This window comes from Miscanthus floridulus, chromosome 14 (assembly GCF_019320115.1).
Source record: "Miscanthus floridulus cultivar M001 chromosome 14, ASM1932011v1, whole genome shotgun sequence".
In the NCBI taxonomy this organism is placed as follows: domain Eukaryota; kingdom Viridiplantae; phylum Streptophyta; class Magnoliopsida; order Poales; family Poaceae; genus Miscanthus; species Miscanthus floridulus.
The window spans coordinates 66,121,153-66,137,590 of record NC_089593.1 but is presented as its reverse complement, the minus strand read 5'-3'; the positions used below and the strand labels follow the sequence as shown (position 1 = coordinate 66,137,590).

The window sequence follows — 16,438 nt, the reverse complement described above, 5'->3', positions numbered from 1 at the left end:
GTGTGCGTTGAATTAGTGCGGATGCCATGTCGTTCGTTGCAACTATCCATGGATCAACCTGCTGCTGCATCCTTGTCTCCCTCGTGTTTTTGGCTCCACAGGAAGAGCTGCATCAGACTGCGAGCAAGCAATTAACAAAGGACATCAGTGGTTACCAGTTACCTGGGCAAGCAACTTATCTGACCAATAGGCCCTGCATACGTGAGGTTTTGTTCATACCGAGACATGGGTTCAATTGCAAGTTAGGCACACAAATTTATATGTGCAAGCCACGCACGATCATGCACACAGACGACTAATAAGGGCAGACAGTCATATATCCTGGTCCCAGGCATCCGAAATCGGATGCTTATTAGGACGACGCCCGCCTGAGAGACAAGCAAAAACGCCTCCGACACAAGATTGACTTCATCGCAAGGTGAAAGTGACATAACTAATTAAATTTGATTAAGCAATGACCGGAAAAAGGCCGGGCATGCAGCCACGTCACTGAACTGACGAATTCAAAATTCAGAGCTAGGAGGCGGCTCGCTAGACGCGAGCTAGCCAGCCAGGAGCCCAGGACTCGCGGACTCGCGGACTCTCGACACGATCCTCCGGAGTAGGGATGGAAACGGATCGGGTACGGACGGATATCACCGATGTTATATTTGTTTTCATATTTATGTTCAGATTCGGATTTGAATACGGATAGTGTCAACTATGTCGGATATGATACAATTGGATATCGACATCATAAATATGCGATTTGAGTATTCGGATACGGATACGGTATCGGATGTTGGATATCCGGACTCGGATACGGACAGATCTCAACCCCTCTAAACGGATTTGGTTTCGAATACGGTCGAGTCCGGATATCCAACATCCGATACCGTATCCGTATCCGAATACTCAAATCGCATATTTATGATGTCGATATCCAATCGTATCCTATTCGACATAGTTGACACTATCCGTATTCAAATCCGAATCCGGACAGAAATATGAAAACAAATGTAATATCGATGATATCCGTCCGTATCCGATCTGCTTTCATCTCTACTTCGGAATCCGGATGATGATCCTACTTACTAGTACTACTCAATATTGTACGAAGATCCTACTTACTACTACTACTACTCAATATTATACTGTATGTAGGATAGTACTAAATCCGTTCTAAATTATAGTTCGTTTGATTTTTTGACCTTAAGTATAACCACTCGTCTTATTTAAAAATTTATAATTTGAAACGAAGAGAAATACTTGGGGTAAAAAAAAAAAGTTAAACGAATTATAATTTAGAATGGAGAGAAATAAGACAAGTATTCTATTTCTACGCAGAACTGCGTTAAGTCAAATACTACTGCTTCTGAATTTGACTACTAACAACTAGTGATTTTGACGCGAGACGCACGGCGCGCCACGCGTGCCGCGAGTCAGAATTGTCACCTGCGCTGCTTGCTTGGATGACGAATCGCCGGCGGGGGGAATCGATCGAGGTGAGGCCGTGACCGTGAGGGCGCCGCGCACTGCCGACCGCGCAGGGCGAGCCAATTAACGGCCGACGCGTTGCCTTGCATTGGAGTACTTGTACGCTGCCGTAAACAATAGCATTTGACTTAAAACTAAACGACGTGATTAGCGCTATCTTCGGTTGGCTGGTTCATATCGTTGCTGGTTTGTAAAGAAGTACTGCTGGCTGGTTTATGTGAGAGAGAAATACTGTTTTAATTAAAAATTTACGATCATTTACAACAAACCACAGCTGTAGGAGGGTGAACATTAAAAAAAAAAACTGACTACATATTCCTCGCTTGATGGCTGGAAACGGCCAGCCTGCTTCACCGTTGACATAATGACATGCACCAACAAGTTGAATAGTTCAGTGCCACGAACCCTAAAATAACCATTTTAAAAAAAGGCTGCTAGCCGCCAGGAGCCGGGAGTACACTGCACGCCAGAAAGGCAGAAGGTAGTAGGAGTACGCGTGCCGCGGCATGCCAGAGTGCCACACGGTCAGGCGCAGGTACGCTCTTAATTTCAGGAGACTTTTCCATGTGTGTCATCTTAATCCTATGTGTGTCTTTAGAAAAATTCAGCGGTCTTCAGCGTCACTACTCTAATTTTTTCGTGTCCTCTACGCCACTTCGGACAGTTTGAGCTCTAACGCTGTCAAACTGTTGGTGTGAAAAGACGAAAATACCCTTAAGTCTAAATATGTTATTAATTTTTTTGAGCATCTTAACGACTTCAAATAAAAAAACTCAAAACTAGAAAGTTGTAGATCTCGTCGAGATCTATAATTTTCATATAAAATTTATTTTTATTTAATTCCGCAAAAAAAATGATGATTTTTCTAAGATATATTAATCATATCAAATCATATTTTTTTGCGGAATTAAATGAAAATAAATTTTATATAAAAATTATAGATATCGACGAGATCTATAACTTTCTAGTTTTGAGTTTTTTTATTTGAAGTCGTTAAGATGCTAAAAAAAATTAATAACATATTTAGACTTAAGGGTATTTTTGTCTTTTCACACCTACATTTTGACGGCGTTAGAGCCCAAACTGATGGAAGTGGCATGGAGGACATGAAAAAGTTAAGTAGTGGCGCTGAAGACCACTGAATTTTTCCAGAGGTACACAGGGGATTGCGATCTTTTATAATGGCACGTAGAGAAAAGTCTCCAATTTCAGTGAGATTCACACGGCCATACATGCAGTGCATTGCAATGCAGTTGCAGTGCAGTGCCTGGCTCCGCGTCGCCAAGTCAAGAGAGCAGCAAAAACAACTTGGGGAATCAGAATTCGGAATGATGACCTCAAAAGATATGGTTTTTTTTTGCAGGATTAGTTTCTTGACCATTTACTACACGTTTCTCTGACTGACTGACTAAACAAGCTTTGCGTTCCCATTCCAATGATCCCGTCCCGGTCTCTTCTTCTTCCTCCGTTCTCTGGTCACATCGTGCACACGGATGCCACCTCTCTCGTCTCTCTCCATTGGCATGTTGCAGCCGTATATCACTAGCTAAGCTAGCCATCAAAACACTACTGCTACTTGCCGCAAGTAAAGAGAGCTCGCGGAGACGACGACTAGCAGAGTGAACTGGCTGCAGCCTCCATGCACCAGCTCGTCTTATTGCTCCTCTTCCTCTTCCTCCCCGATGCAACCTTCTCCACACCCGCCGCCGGGCCGTCGTGCAACCGGCAGTGCGGCAGCACCACGGTGCCGTACCCTTTCGGCTTCTCCGGCGGCGGAGGCGGCGAGTGCCCGATCCTCCTAGCCTGCAACGCCACCACGTCCACAGCCCTGCTCCCGCGCAGCACGGCGGCGGCGCCGTACCCGGTGCTCTCGTTCAACACCACGGCCTCCACCTTCCTGGTCTCACTCGCGCCGTCGTGCGGCCGCGGCGTCGCCGAGGCCAGGGCGGCGCTCGACGGCGCCGGCTACGGCGTCACCTCCCGCACGGGGCTCTTCCTCCGCGGTGGCTGCGGCGGCGGCGGCGGGCCCGCAACGACGACGGGGTCCAACTCGAGCAGCTGCAACGTGCCCTCGGGCGTCATGTCAGCCATCCTCCACACGGCGCAGTGCGGCGGCGGCGGCAACGACACGTCCTGGACGTGCGTGCTCTCCGCGCCGCCGGCCCCGGGCAGCCCCGCCGCGGCGAGCGGCGAGGGCCAGTTCTTGCGCTGGGAAAGCGTGGCCGCCGCCGGGTGCCAGGACGCCCTCACCTCGGCGGTGTACGCGTACACGGCGCAGGGCGTGCCGTCGATCGAGTTCGGCATCGCGGAGATGGGCTGGTGGCTCAACGGGAGTTGCAACAGCGGCGGGCAGTGCGCGCTGAACGCGACGTGCCACGACGTGCAGACGCCGGACGGGGCGTGGGGGCACCGGTGCACGTGCGCGGACGGGATGTCCGGCGACGGGTTCGCCGCCGGCGATGGGTGCCACTACGACGGCGCGCCGAGCAGTGAGTGCACAGTGCTTCTTCTTCCGGCCGTCATCAATTATATATCGTTGCTCTCGTTCTCGTCACGGTGAACTGTGCTCGCGTCGCGTGGTCTCGAGCGGTGTTGGTAGGCGGGGGCGCGGGGCCAGGCTATGTTAGGCTTACGACGAGTAGGTGATTAGTACATTACTGTACTCCCTCCGTCAAAAAAAAAAAAAAAAAATCTAGCTTTAAACCTGAAGTCCAGGTCGAAGCTCAATGCTAGAATTGCGTTTATTTTTTTTGACGAAGAAAGTACAATTTTTACATAGATAAGCCTAAAGCCTAGTATTGCTCTCGAGTTTACCTTCGTTATTACAGAGAAGTCGTCACCCCTCACCACACGTGCATGCTTGAGGCTACACGAATAGCTCGGAGCAAGGAGTTAGGAGTTAGGACGGACCTCATGGAAACACAAGATATTCAAACACACAGGAGTAGGAAAAACACATAGAATTAAAATTACATGTCTTAATATTACACGTCACATGTAATCCTACTTAAATTGGAAACCTGAGGGATTTTCTATAAAACATTTGGATATAACATGGGAATTAGAAGAGAGCTAGTTACAAAGGAAAGTTTCCAACATGTTAGATCTCCTTTAAAATTCCCATGAATTGAGCCATTCCGTAATAATTTTGTAGGATTTGAGGATAACCAACGTTTGTTTCAAAGGAGCACATAGGAAAAAATCCATATAAGTCTATAGCCCTGCAAATTTCTTCATAAATCCTTTGTACCAAGAGGGGTCTTAGTGGGGGAAGAAAGCATGGATAATCCATATATGAATTTGGACATTATGAGTATGTTTAGTTTGATAGATATCTATAGATGGAACATAGAGGATGGCGGTCCATGTTTTATAAACATTTGGTTCATAGGCAAGCTAGACTAGACAATCACTTAGGGTCTGTTTGGAACGTAGTAATTTTTACAGGAATTGTACACGAGTTTCATATAAATCAATTTAATTAATGAGAAAAACACAGGAATAGGAAAATTTTACCACATTCCGAACAGGAAATAATATTATCTTTATTTACTCAATAAGTTTATCAATAAAAAAAATGACCGGATGAGCTTATCCACATTTTCTAACATTGGTCATTAGTAAAAAAAATCATGATGATTAGTATGTTATGTTAGTACTTAGAAATTATAATGCCAAGATTACTTTTGATTAGTGCTACTATGTTGATTAGTGCATGATTTGTGTGCCAATTAGGGTAGTAGTAACATATTTTATTTTAAAGTAGTAATTAGCATGAAAAATATTAAATGATAGTGCATATTTGTTAGTGTATAATTATTTGTTATTATTTTTAGTTTAAAGATATAATTATTCAACTATTTTGATCTGATCCAACCAAAAAATAGCTCGTCCAATCTATCGAACCAAATGGGCAACATGAATAGTTCTATCTAGAAATCTATGGATGGAATATATCTAAATCTGAACACTCAAAGTAGGATATATGAAACGTACTCCCTCCTTTCTATATAAAATATAAAATGTAATTTGACTTGGTACGGTCTCCACGGTCACATTTAAACGCTAATTTTCCTCTTATAAAATGCCATATGAGGCAACAAAAGTTTGGTCGTTAGAGAGTATTTCCAGATACAAATATAATGCAAATATTGTTATAGCATAAAGTTTTTATACAACTAGACTTATTATTGGTCAATGATTATGAAGTTTGAATTTTTCATATATGTGCATGCCTTCTGTTTGGGAGAGGGGGAGTATTCGAGCCAGATATCAATATCTTTTGCGTCCCCCACTATATTTGTCTCTGAATACCAAAAAGAAACAACTACATGTATTTGGTATCTGAAATATCCGCATGTATCTACTCCGATTTCATCCTAGGAGTTAGCGTAGATGACTTATATTCAGCATATCAGGAGGAAACAAGCCCTAACTCCGCTGGAGGTGTAGCCACTGACGGCAATCTTGTAGGGTAGACCTATTCATGGGTCACTTGACATGACTAACCACGGGCTGGGCTGGGTTGGGCTGGTGAGGGCCTCAATCCACCCACGGATTGGGTTGGGATCCGGTCAGGATTGGGCTGTCCAAAGCAGGCCTTTAGAGGGCCAGACGCAGGAGCAGCACAAAAAAAAGAAGAAGCAATCACGTGGCTCTCTGACTGCCTGACTATGAGGCAGTTTGGCCGGGCTCTGGCTCCTCTGACTCTTTCTCTTCTCTGTTCATCTCCTGTAACGATACTGTTCATCAGAGCCGTTTCTCTCTCATCCTTTCCTCTCTCATTGACAACGCCGGAGCTGGAGAAACTCGTTTTTTCTCTCCTCTGGCTCCATCTCCTACGCGCTACAGGTGTGCTACAGTGTGGAAGTCAGAGTCGGCGGGAGCCTGACCAAACGCGCCCTAAACAAGCAAAGCAATCACGGTCACGGCTGCCGTCTCTTTCTCCATTGGCATGGCATCTTCCTCCAGCTTGTCTTTGCTATATTAGGCAGGCCGCAGCCGTATATGACTAGCTAAGCAAGCAATCAAAACACTACTCGTCGCAAGCACACAGCGGAGACGACCGGCCGGCAACGTGAACTCTGTCTGCCTACATGCGCCGCCTGCTCCTCCTCCTCCTCCTCTCCCTCTCGTATGAAACCTCCTCCTCCGCCGCCGCCGCCGCCGCCGGCAGTGGCAGCTGTAGCGACCGCCGGTGCGGCAGCACCTCAGTGCCGTACCCTTTCGGCTTCTCCGGCGACTGCCCCATCCTCCTGGACTGCAACGCCTCCGCGTCCACGCCACTCCTCCCGCACAGCCCCGCCCCGGCCTCGCCGTACACGATCCTCTCGTTCAACCCCACTGCCTCTACTTTCCTCGTCTCGCTGCCGCCCTCGTGCAGCCGCACCGTCAGCGAGGCCAGGGCGGCGCTCAACGGCTCCGTCTACGGCGTGACGAACCACACCGGGCTCTTCCTCAGCGGCGGCTGCCACAGCCACAGGGCCGCCGGGGCTAACTGCTCCGTCTCCGCGGACATCATGACAACTCTGCTCCGCACGGCGGGGTGCGGCGGCAACGACACCGCCTGGACGTGCGTGGCCGAAGCCGAACTGCCGGCGGCGAACAGCTCCTCCGCTGCTAACGCTCCTGCTGCCAGGGGCCAGCAGAGCCACCGGTTCCTCGAGTGGAAGCGCGTGGATGATGCGGGCTGCGAGCACGCGCTGACGGCGACGGTGTATGGGGAAGCGACGGAGGGGGTGCCGGTGCTGGAGTTCAGCGTGGTGGAGCTAGGCTGGTGGCTCAACGGCAAGTGCGCCGCTGCGGCCGGTAATTGCGCGCAGAACGCGACGTGCCACGACGTCGAGACGCCGAGCGGGTCGTGGGGTCATCTGTGCCGGTGCCCCGACGGGATGTCCGGCGACGGATACCCCGCCGGCGATGGATGCTACTACGTCGCGGGTGAGTGCTTGTGCTTCCCCTGATTATTGCTGCTCCAGTCAACGGATCCACGCGTGCCACAGAGGATCCCGAATCCTGATTATTGTTGGTGAACGGGGCCCTGTGTGCCACGTCAGCCGGGCCCGAAAAGTCCTCCCCGCGGTCAATCACCCGCGAGCTAGCTAATCATATAGTTCACACTCATCACTAACCCACCAAGTTAATGTAGCAATAGTGGCGTCACTTACTAGAGGAGTTCATCAAACTTTCTTCAAACCTTGATGAATCCATCGATCACAGTGCGTTTTCATAATTCATACTTCATGGTGGCTCTACCTTTTAACAAAAAACAAATCTGATTTTGTATTTTTCAGATTAGATGATACTAGGATGGCTGTCACTCTTTCTTCTAATTTCACATCATTTAGACTTTGCAGCGCTTTAGATAAGGCAGGTGCCAAAGATGGAGACCGGGTTTGACAAATAGGATAGCAGTGTCTGCCACGTGTTTGAAACAGCCACACCTTGATCCTTAAGGCAGCCAGCTGATAAATGGCCGCATGGAACCCTTCAGGCCTTGCTTGACCTTTTCACAGTTAAAAATACACCACATTTTGTAATTTCATATTCTTTCTTGAATTCAACCCGCCGACATAAGCTACGAAACGGGATTTGTATTTTCTATATATCGCGCTGTTCGTTTGGGCTGGTTTAGCTTATAAGTCATGGCTGAAAGTACTGTTGACTGGTTTGGTGTGCGAGAAAAATAGTATTCATTGGCTGATAAGCCATGACGACTAAGCGAATAGACTGTATGTTTCCACGGCGACTCTTCCAGGTCCAACAAATTGTGTGTGGAAGATTTTCCGGTTGAATTTTCTCAAGCTACAACCGTATCTTAGCCAGAATCGAGCTGTCAACAAAGACCGGGGAGTGTAATTCCATAGCCTGCAAAACTCTGCGGCACTAGTAATTTTTTTTCTAGTTACTGTTTGAAAAAAGAATTTTTTTGTACGGACCCAAATATAAAACATCACCATATTGTATGCTACTAGGGGGATATGATATGAATTCAAATTATACTATGATCTGAGTATGAATCTGTCAGAATCATTGAGTGACAGACAGGTCATATAAATGAAGCATTTTTTTAGTGGTACTAGTACTCCTCAACAGAAAACCTACCAACTTCCACCAAGTACCAGAATCTGCCCGAATTTATGATCTTACCAAGTCAATGCATTACAACTTTTGTTTTATCAAAAGCAAATATAAACTTTACTATAGCATTCCATTGTAATAATGCTCACGTCTTTTTCTGTACTTTCTCTCTCTCTCTTTGCAGGGAGTTCCACGAAGAAGGATTTCCTCATAGCTGCAGGTAAAAAATAAAAAAAAAATTAACAGACTCCTCTGCTTTGACTTTTATTACTGTTTGTCAGTACAACACGGCAGTAATCCTGCTGTGTACGGCATGGTGAGAACAACGAGACGAGTCCAGTCAAGTCAGCTTGTCTCGTCTACGGAGTACTCCGTAGTCCCTCTTTTCGCTGCCGGTTACGTGCAGTTTCAAGCACGTTGATTGCTGACCGCTTATAGACCTGGAATAGTTCTGCAAACACAAATGAAACGAATGAAAAGGAAAAACTTTTTTATAGTTTCAAGTCAGATTTTTGTTGCGTTTTTTGACCAAGAAAATGATTTTATTTTATCAATTCCAACGTCAGGTGTTCTGGCGGGCGTGGCGGCGGCCGCAGGCGCGCTTCTGCTGTGGCGTCTGCAATGCCGGCGGCGCAAGGCCGGGCGGTCCGCGTCGGAGCGGCTGGCGGCGATGCGGCTGCTGTCGGAGGCGGCCACGTCGAGCGGCGTGCCGGTGTATTCGTACGCCGAGATCGCGCGCGCGACCAACTCCTTCTCGCACACGCACCGCCTGGGCACGGGCGCGTACGGCACAGTGTACGTCGGTAAGCTCCCGGGCAGCAGCGCACCGGCGGCGCTGGTGGCCATCAAGCGCCTGCGCTGCCGCCTCCACCACCACGACGACGACGCGGCGGCGGAGGCGGCGCTGCTGCTGAACGAGATCAAGCTCATCTCCTCCGTCAGCCACCCCAACCTGGTCCGCCTCCTCGGCTGCTGCCTCGACCGCGGCGAGCAGGTGCTCGTCTACGAGTACGTGCCCAACGGCACGCTCTCCCAGCACCTCCTCGCCAGTGGCGGACGCACCTCCCGGTTGACGTGGCGCGCGCGGCTGGGCGTGGCGGCGGAGACGGCGGCGGCCATCGCGTACCTGCACGGCATGCGGCCGCCCATCTTCCACCGCGACGTCAAGTCCAGCAACATCCTCCTCGACGGCGCGCTCCGCCCTAAGCTTGCCGACTTCGGCCTGTCCCGCGCCGTGGACCGCCTGGAGGCGGCGCGCTCGCACGTGTCCACGGCGCCGCAGGGCACGCCCGGGTACGTGGACCCGGAGTACCACCAGAACTTCCACCTCTCCGACAAGAGCGACGTGTACAGCTTCGGCGTCGTGCTGCTGGAGCTCATCACCGCCATGAAGGTCGTCGACTTCGACCGCCCGGCCGCCGAGGTCAACCTCGCCTCCCTCGCGCTCGACCGCATCGGCAAGGGCAGGGTGGGCGAGATCGTCGACCCGGCGCTCCTCGGCGACGGCGACGGCGAGGACTGGGTCATGGGCTCGGTCCGCCTCGTCAGCGAGCTGGCGTTCCGGTGCCTCGCGTTCCAGAAGGACGTCCGGCCGTCCATGAGCGAGGTGGCCGCCGAGCTGCACCGGATCAGGTTCGCCGCCCCGGTCTGCGATTCCGAGGAGCCCGTGTCGAGGGTCAGGCCTGTGAATATGATGGACATCCAGATCGACGTGAGCTTGGACGGCCCGGACGCAGTGGCGAAGAAGGCCGCGGCTTCGCCGGTGTCGGTGCAGGAGGTGTGGGTCAGCGACCGGAGCTCGCCGTCGACCAACGGCTCCATGCCCCGCTTTGCTGCATAGCGTAAGCTATAGAGGTCTTGTACACTGATGAGGAAACCAATGTGATTTAACATAATTTTTGTCCCTCATTTTCTCTAGAAATTCAGTGTCCAAGATGCCATCCATTGTTGTATAGCTACAATTTTTTTAAAAACAAAAAAACATAATGTACTGTACAGCATTATCTTAAAATCTCACTGGAATTAATTAGTTTCAGGAGAAAGGCATCTTTGGTTTCCTTCGTCGTACTTTACCATGCAAGCAAGAAACAATAGTTTGGCCACAAGATACCTCAGAACTGCAGAACTCCATAGTTTTATCAGAACACAAAATGTTAACACAAGAACAATACGTAACACCAGTGTTAAGCTTGCATTTTTCACTTACATTGCATAAGCATAAGCATCATCCACTCATTCATGAGCATAAGCATAAGACTAGCATTTATTTACTCTAGGTTTATCTTCATGAGATGCTTAATTATACATGTATATGCCTTATGGTCATGCTTGGTTAATGAAAGTGGGTGTTGTTTGGTCACCAAAACAACTTAGACATACTTAGAATGAAAAATGGAACCAAGTTTGTATTCATGAGTTGGCCCAAAAATGCTTCTAAGTGATAGTTCTACTAGAATTACCTTTATTAAGTTGATTGTTTGACCTATCTTGACCAATTACTTAGAGAGCTTACATGGCCGTAGGACCTAAATAAAAGTTGTAGTTTAGGTCATGTAGAACAAATTTTGTTTAAGGGGCAAGAGCTGAATCAGTGCCTAAGTTGGTCACATAGGGCGTCAAAAATTCAACTTAATGTTGTTTTGAAACTTGAAAATTTTTCTAAGTCATTGGCTGAATTACAGTTTCGAAGTAGCCCACTTTGGGGATTTTTAGTTTGAAAACCATTTGGAATTTGACAAAACTTCCTTAAGCAAACTTGGAGTACTCGTGTAGCTCTACAAAATGGTGAAACTGGTTTACCAAAATGCACCATGGTTCGGGAGTATTAGAGGGTTGAAAATCAAGTTTCAGACACCTACATCAGGCCTGAAACAGGCCTTTGCCACGCGCAGTCGTGGCTGACCGCGGGCAGGCCATGTGCGCCGCATGGTAGCCGTATGCCGGCGCTGACCCGCTCTGTCGAGCCAGAAGGGGGAGAACGCGAGCGCGCACACTCACACGCTCACTCACTCTCTCGCTCTCCCTCTCTCTCACCTAAGCGGAGAAAAGCATAGCGCCGCCGTCGTCGTGCCTTCGCCGGTCGCGCTAGCCACCTACGCCGCACCATCGCTCGATTCGTCTTGCCCATAGCTCCGCCGCATCGCGCACTACACCATCGACCCGCTAGCAATGCCCATCGAGCACAGGTAAAGCCCCTAGAGCTATCGCCATGGCCGCCTTGCGCTGCCGAGCTTGAGCTCGCCGTGGCTAGACCACCTCGCACATGCACCGCTCTCCCTCTCTGCCGTTCCGTAGTCGCGAGATCTAGTAGATGCTGTAGCCGCTAGTCGTTGGCCAATGCCTTCCTCGTCGGAGGAAGGACGGGCACTACACTGCTGTGAACCGGCCGCGCCGCCGCCACGCACGTCACCATGGCCATGCTCGCCCAATCTCCTTTCTCTCTTGCTTTTAAGAGCTAGAGCACCGCCTAGAGACAGTGAAGCTCACGGGGAAGACGGATGCATGATGTCGTCACCTGGCTCACTGGAACGCCGTAGCATTGCCATCGTGCTCGCACTGCCACGCCACCATGTACATGGCCATGCTTCGCCAGTGACTCCTAGGGCCCCAATCCTAACCCTAGATCTTCGCTAGACCACCTTGAAGCCGTAGCTGGGCTCGTTCGAGGTCGCCGTGGCTAGAGATGGCCATAGTGCCGCCGCGCTCTCGCTGCCGTGACACTTTACACGTGGCCGGACCACACCGTCGCTCCACCATAGCCCCTAACCCTAACCTGAGTTTCCTTAAGGTTCACTGGAGCCTCCACCGAGCTCAAGCGAGCTCAACATTGCCGGAGACGGCAATGGCACCGCCGTGCGCCTCCATCGCCCGCCATGGTTGCCGTCGAGCTAGCTATGGTGAGCCCCTTGGCCGACCAACCCCTCCAGTAGATGCGCACGGAGGTGGAGAGCACATTGATGGTAACCTTACCGCCGGAGACCTCGTCGTCGGCGAGCTACGATCGGTCAAAGTGCCGCCCCTGCTTCTGTGCCAGTGACAGGTGGGGCCGGGTTGACCCCAAGTCCTAGCAGTCAGCTGGGTGCAGTGCACTGGGTGCACGTAGCATTAACCAATTCTGATATTTTCTTTAAATGTTTTCTAGATTTTGATGCAAACCTGTAAAATGCATAACTAAATCTAGGAGTGTCCAAATTGAGTGAACTAAATTTTGTTAGCTTCATCTTGATGAGTACTATCTGTTAAAAATATGAAACTTGGTATGTACTACAGTTTTATGCCTTGTTTAAATTATCTTGTTTATTCCCATTATCCTTGAAAAATGCATAACTTGAGTTTGGAAGATGCTAAAAATGTGATTCCAATTTTGCTAGTCTTGCTTTGACATGCTGGAGCTAGAAAAAATGTTAAACCTATAGTTGGCCTGCTGGGAATATACCTTCTTATTTTGGCTTAATTAAATGCTAGTTCTTGTGAAATTAATTAGGGTAGATTTATGTAACTTATGATCATGAAATAATTTCCACAGTGTTATGGTATTATGAGGAATGTAAGAAAAATAGTAAATTTGTGCCTTGACACTTTTCACTATGCTAAGTATATTTAAGTGGTAATACACCATGTAACTTACCATTTTTGTAGAGGTTGTTGTACTTGTCCAAATTACATGAAATTTTAACAAAAGACTTTTGAGAGTATGTATGGGCTTCTATAAATTTTCCATAATTTATTGAGCAATGGAAGTAGCCATTCTAGTTTTTATCTAAATTAAATGAATTAACAAAGGCTTATAAAAAATTGGTTTGGGTCCAACCATTATACTTTTTAACATGTTGGGAATATATATAACCTGGTGGTGCAACTGGTTGTGCCTAGTTTGAATTTGTTGTATGCACTTAGTTAATTATTGCTCTATAATTCACTTGCATCTAATTTTCTTAGCATGGTTGCTTTGTATAGACTTAAGGCGTGTTGTTTAGATGTTTAGGCTAATTGAGATAAGTTGTTAGCTGTAGGCTTTAGGTCTCTTACTGATGATGAACAACTTTACCTTAGGTTGCTAGAAAGTGGTGAGCGTATGTTTCTTGTACTAGAGAAGAGATATAAACCTACTCAATAAAATTTAGTAAATCATAATATTACCTTGTTATCATGTTGGTTAAGAATGTATATATATATATATATATATATATATATATATATATATATATATATATGCATTGCAACATATATCATCCCTTGTGCATTCCCTGTATTTATCTATATCTTTATGCATATAGGATCGCCGGAGGAAATAACACTTCTAGAGTTCGAGGCCGTGGGAGAAGAGGACCAGCAGGAGACCCAGCAGCAGGAAGTTTCAAAAGGCGAAGGACAGGCCCCAGAAGAATTGCCTGAGTGCCTCGACCACCGACCCTCAGCTTTTCTGAAAAACAAGCCCCGGAGCATTCTAAGCCTCCTACATTTTACAAATACCAATTTGAGTTCTTTATGTTTGATGCATTACGTTGTAGGAGTTATTTGGAAACACTTGATGCATATAACCTCCTTGTCCAGAAATATATATACCTTGAACCCTGTGTAGGTCCAGGATCAAATAAATGCTTAGTCATACTTAGTTCGGTAGAATTCGGGTGATTTTCTGTCACCTACGACCTATAGGTGGATACCTAGTCACGGTTGGCTATATTTGCTATCGTGGAAAAGAACCATGTGATGATGTAATTGGAGGTCGGACGGAGTCTATGTTGTAGGTTGACTCATGTGATTTTGTCTGTGTCGTCTAAGGACCGTATCATTGTTGGTCCTCGGTCATTTTGAACACAGCCTCTCACTTAACTAGCTGGATAACTCGTTTCGACCGTGAAGCCAAGTAGCTCAATTCTGGTCGGAAGCCATTTTGTTTGAGTGCGCACACTAGAGGTGGTAAGGATGTGCGGGGAGCCAGATGTGAGCCCAAGGGTAGGCTGGGCCTGAGCATCCTGGCAGCTGGTTCAAAAATTCAACTTAATGTTGTTTTGAAACTTGAAAATTTTTCTAAGTCATTGGCTGAATTACAGTTTCGAAGTAGCCCACTTTGGGGATTTTTAGTTTGAAAACCATTTGGAATTTGACAAAACTTCCTTAAGCAAACTTGGAGTACTCGTGTAGCTCTACAAAATGGTGAAACTGGTTTACCAAAATGCACCATGGTTCGGGAGTATTAGAGGGTTGAAAATCAAGTTTCAGACACCTACATCAGGCCTGAAACAGGCCTTTGCCACGCGCAGTCGTGGCTGACCGCGGGCAGGCCATGTGCGCCGCATGGTAGCCGTATGCCGGCGCTGACCCGCTCTGTCGAGCCAGAAGGGGGAGAACGCGAGCGCGCACACTCACACGCTCACTCACTCTCTCGCTCTCCCTCTCTCTCACCTAAGCGGAGAAAAGCATAGCGCCGCCGTCGTCGTGCCTTCGCCGGTCGCGCTAGCCACCTACGCCGCACCATCGCTCGATTCGTCTTGCCCATAGCTCCGCCGCATCGCGCACTACACCATCGACCCGCTAGCAATGCCCATCGAGCACAGGTAAAGCCCCTAGAGCTATCGCCATGGCCGCCTTGCGCTGCCGAGCTTGAGCTCGCCGTGGCTAGACCACCTCGCACATGCACCGCTCTCCCTCTCTGCCGTTCCGTAGTCGCGAGATCTAGTAGATGCTGTAGCCGCTAGTCGTTGGCCAATGCCTTCCTCGTCGGAGGAAGGACGGGCACTACACTGCTGTGAACCGGCCGCGCCGCCGCCACGCACGTCACCATGGCCATGCTCGCCCAATCTCCTTTCTCTCTTGCTTTTAAGAGCTAGAGCACCGCCTAGAGACAGTGAAGCTCACGGGGAAGACGGATGCATGATGTCGTCACCTGGCTCACTGGAACGCCGTAGCATTGCCATCGTGCTCGCACTGCCACGCCACCATGTACATGGCCATGCTTCGCCAGTGACTCCTAGGGCCCCAATCCTAACCCTAGATCTTCGCTAGACCACCTTGAAGCCGTAGCTGGGCTCGTTCGAGGTCGCCGTGGCTAGAGATGGCCATAGTGCCGCCGCGCTCTCGCTGCCGTGACACTTTACACGTGGCCGGACCACACCGTCGCTCCACCATAGCCCCTAACCCTAACCTGAGTTTCCTTAAGGTTCACTGGAGCCTCCACCGAGCTCAAGCGAGCTCAACATTGCCGGAGACGGCAATGGCACCGCCGTGCGCCTCCATCGCCCGCCATGGTTGCCGTCGAGCTAGCTATGGTGAGCCCCTTGGCCGACCAACCCCTCCAGTAGATGCGCACGGAGGTGGAGAGCACATTGATGGTAACCTTACCGCCGGAGACCTCGTCGTCGGCGAGCTACGATCGGTCAAAGTGCCGCCCCTGCTTCTGTGCCAGTGACAGGTGGGGCCGGGTTGACCCCAAGTCCTAGCAGTCAGCTGGGTGCAGTGCACTGGGTGCACGTAGCATTAACCAATTCTGATATTTTCTTTAAATGTTTTCTAGATTTTGATGCAAACCTGTAAAATGCATAACTAAATCTAGGAGTGTCCAAATTGAGTGAACTAAATTTTGTTAGCTTCATCTTGATGAGTACTATCTGTTAAAAATATGAAACTTGGTATGTACTACAGTTTTATGCCTTGTTTAAATTATCTTGTTTATTCCCATTATCCTTGAAAAATGCATAACTTGAGTTTGGAAGATGCTAAAAATGTGATTCCAATTTTGCTAGTCTTGCTTTGACATGCTGGAGCTAGAAAAAATGTTAAACCTATAGTTGGCCTGCTGGGAATATACCTTCTTATTTTGGCTTAATTAAATGCTAGTTCTTGTGAAATTAATTAGGGTAGATTTATGTAACTTATGATC

The 16,438-nt window shown here is 48.6% G+C and overlaps 1 protein-coding gene across 2 annotated transcripts; it reads left to right on the top strand.

The window, feature by feature from the left end:
• Nucleotides 1-2,939: 2,939 nt before the first annotated feature.
• Nucleotides 2,940-10,592, top strand: LOC136505646 (wall-associated receptor kinase-like 14). 2 transcript variants are annotated; one of them, XM_066500814.1, is made up of 3 exons: nt 2,940-3,965; nt 8,741-8,776; nt 9,123-10,591. In XM_066500814.1, exons 1-3 carry the CDS (start codon nt 3,116-3,118, stop codon nt 10,394-10,396), a joined length of 2,160 nt encoding a protein of 719 aa, XP_066356911.1. In that variant the 5' UTR covers nt 2,940-3,115; the 3' UTR covers nt 10,397-10,591. The 2 variants fall into 2 exon arrangements, with proteins under 2 accessions (XP_066356911.1, XP_066356912.1); XM_066500815.1 differs by lacking the exon at nt 2,940-3,965 and adding an exon at nt 5,818-7,416 and having other exon boundaries at nt 9,123-10,592.
• The last annotated feature ends 5,846 nt before the right edge of the window (nt 10,593-16,438 follow it).

What these genes read in the sequence shown, in the direction of transcription:
- LOC136505646 (XM_066500814.1), top strand. Translation starts at nt 3,116, where the DNA reads ATGCACCAGCTCGTCTTATTGCTCCTCTTCCTCTTCCTCCCCGATGCA. An exon ending in CTACGACGGCGCGCCGAGCA is followed by an intron (nt 3,966 to 8,740) that starts GTGAGTGCACAG and finishes CTCTCTTTGCAG; the next exon opens with GGAGTTCCACGAAGAAGGAT. An exon ending in GGATTTCCTCATAGCTGCAG is followed by an intron (nt 8,777 to 9,122) that starts GTAAAAAATAAA and finishes TTCCAACGTCAG; the next exon opens with GTGTTCTGGCGGGCGTGGCG.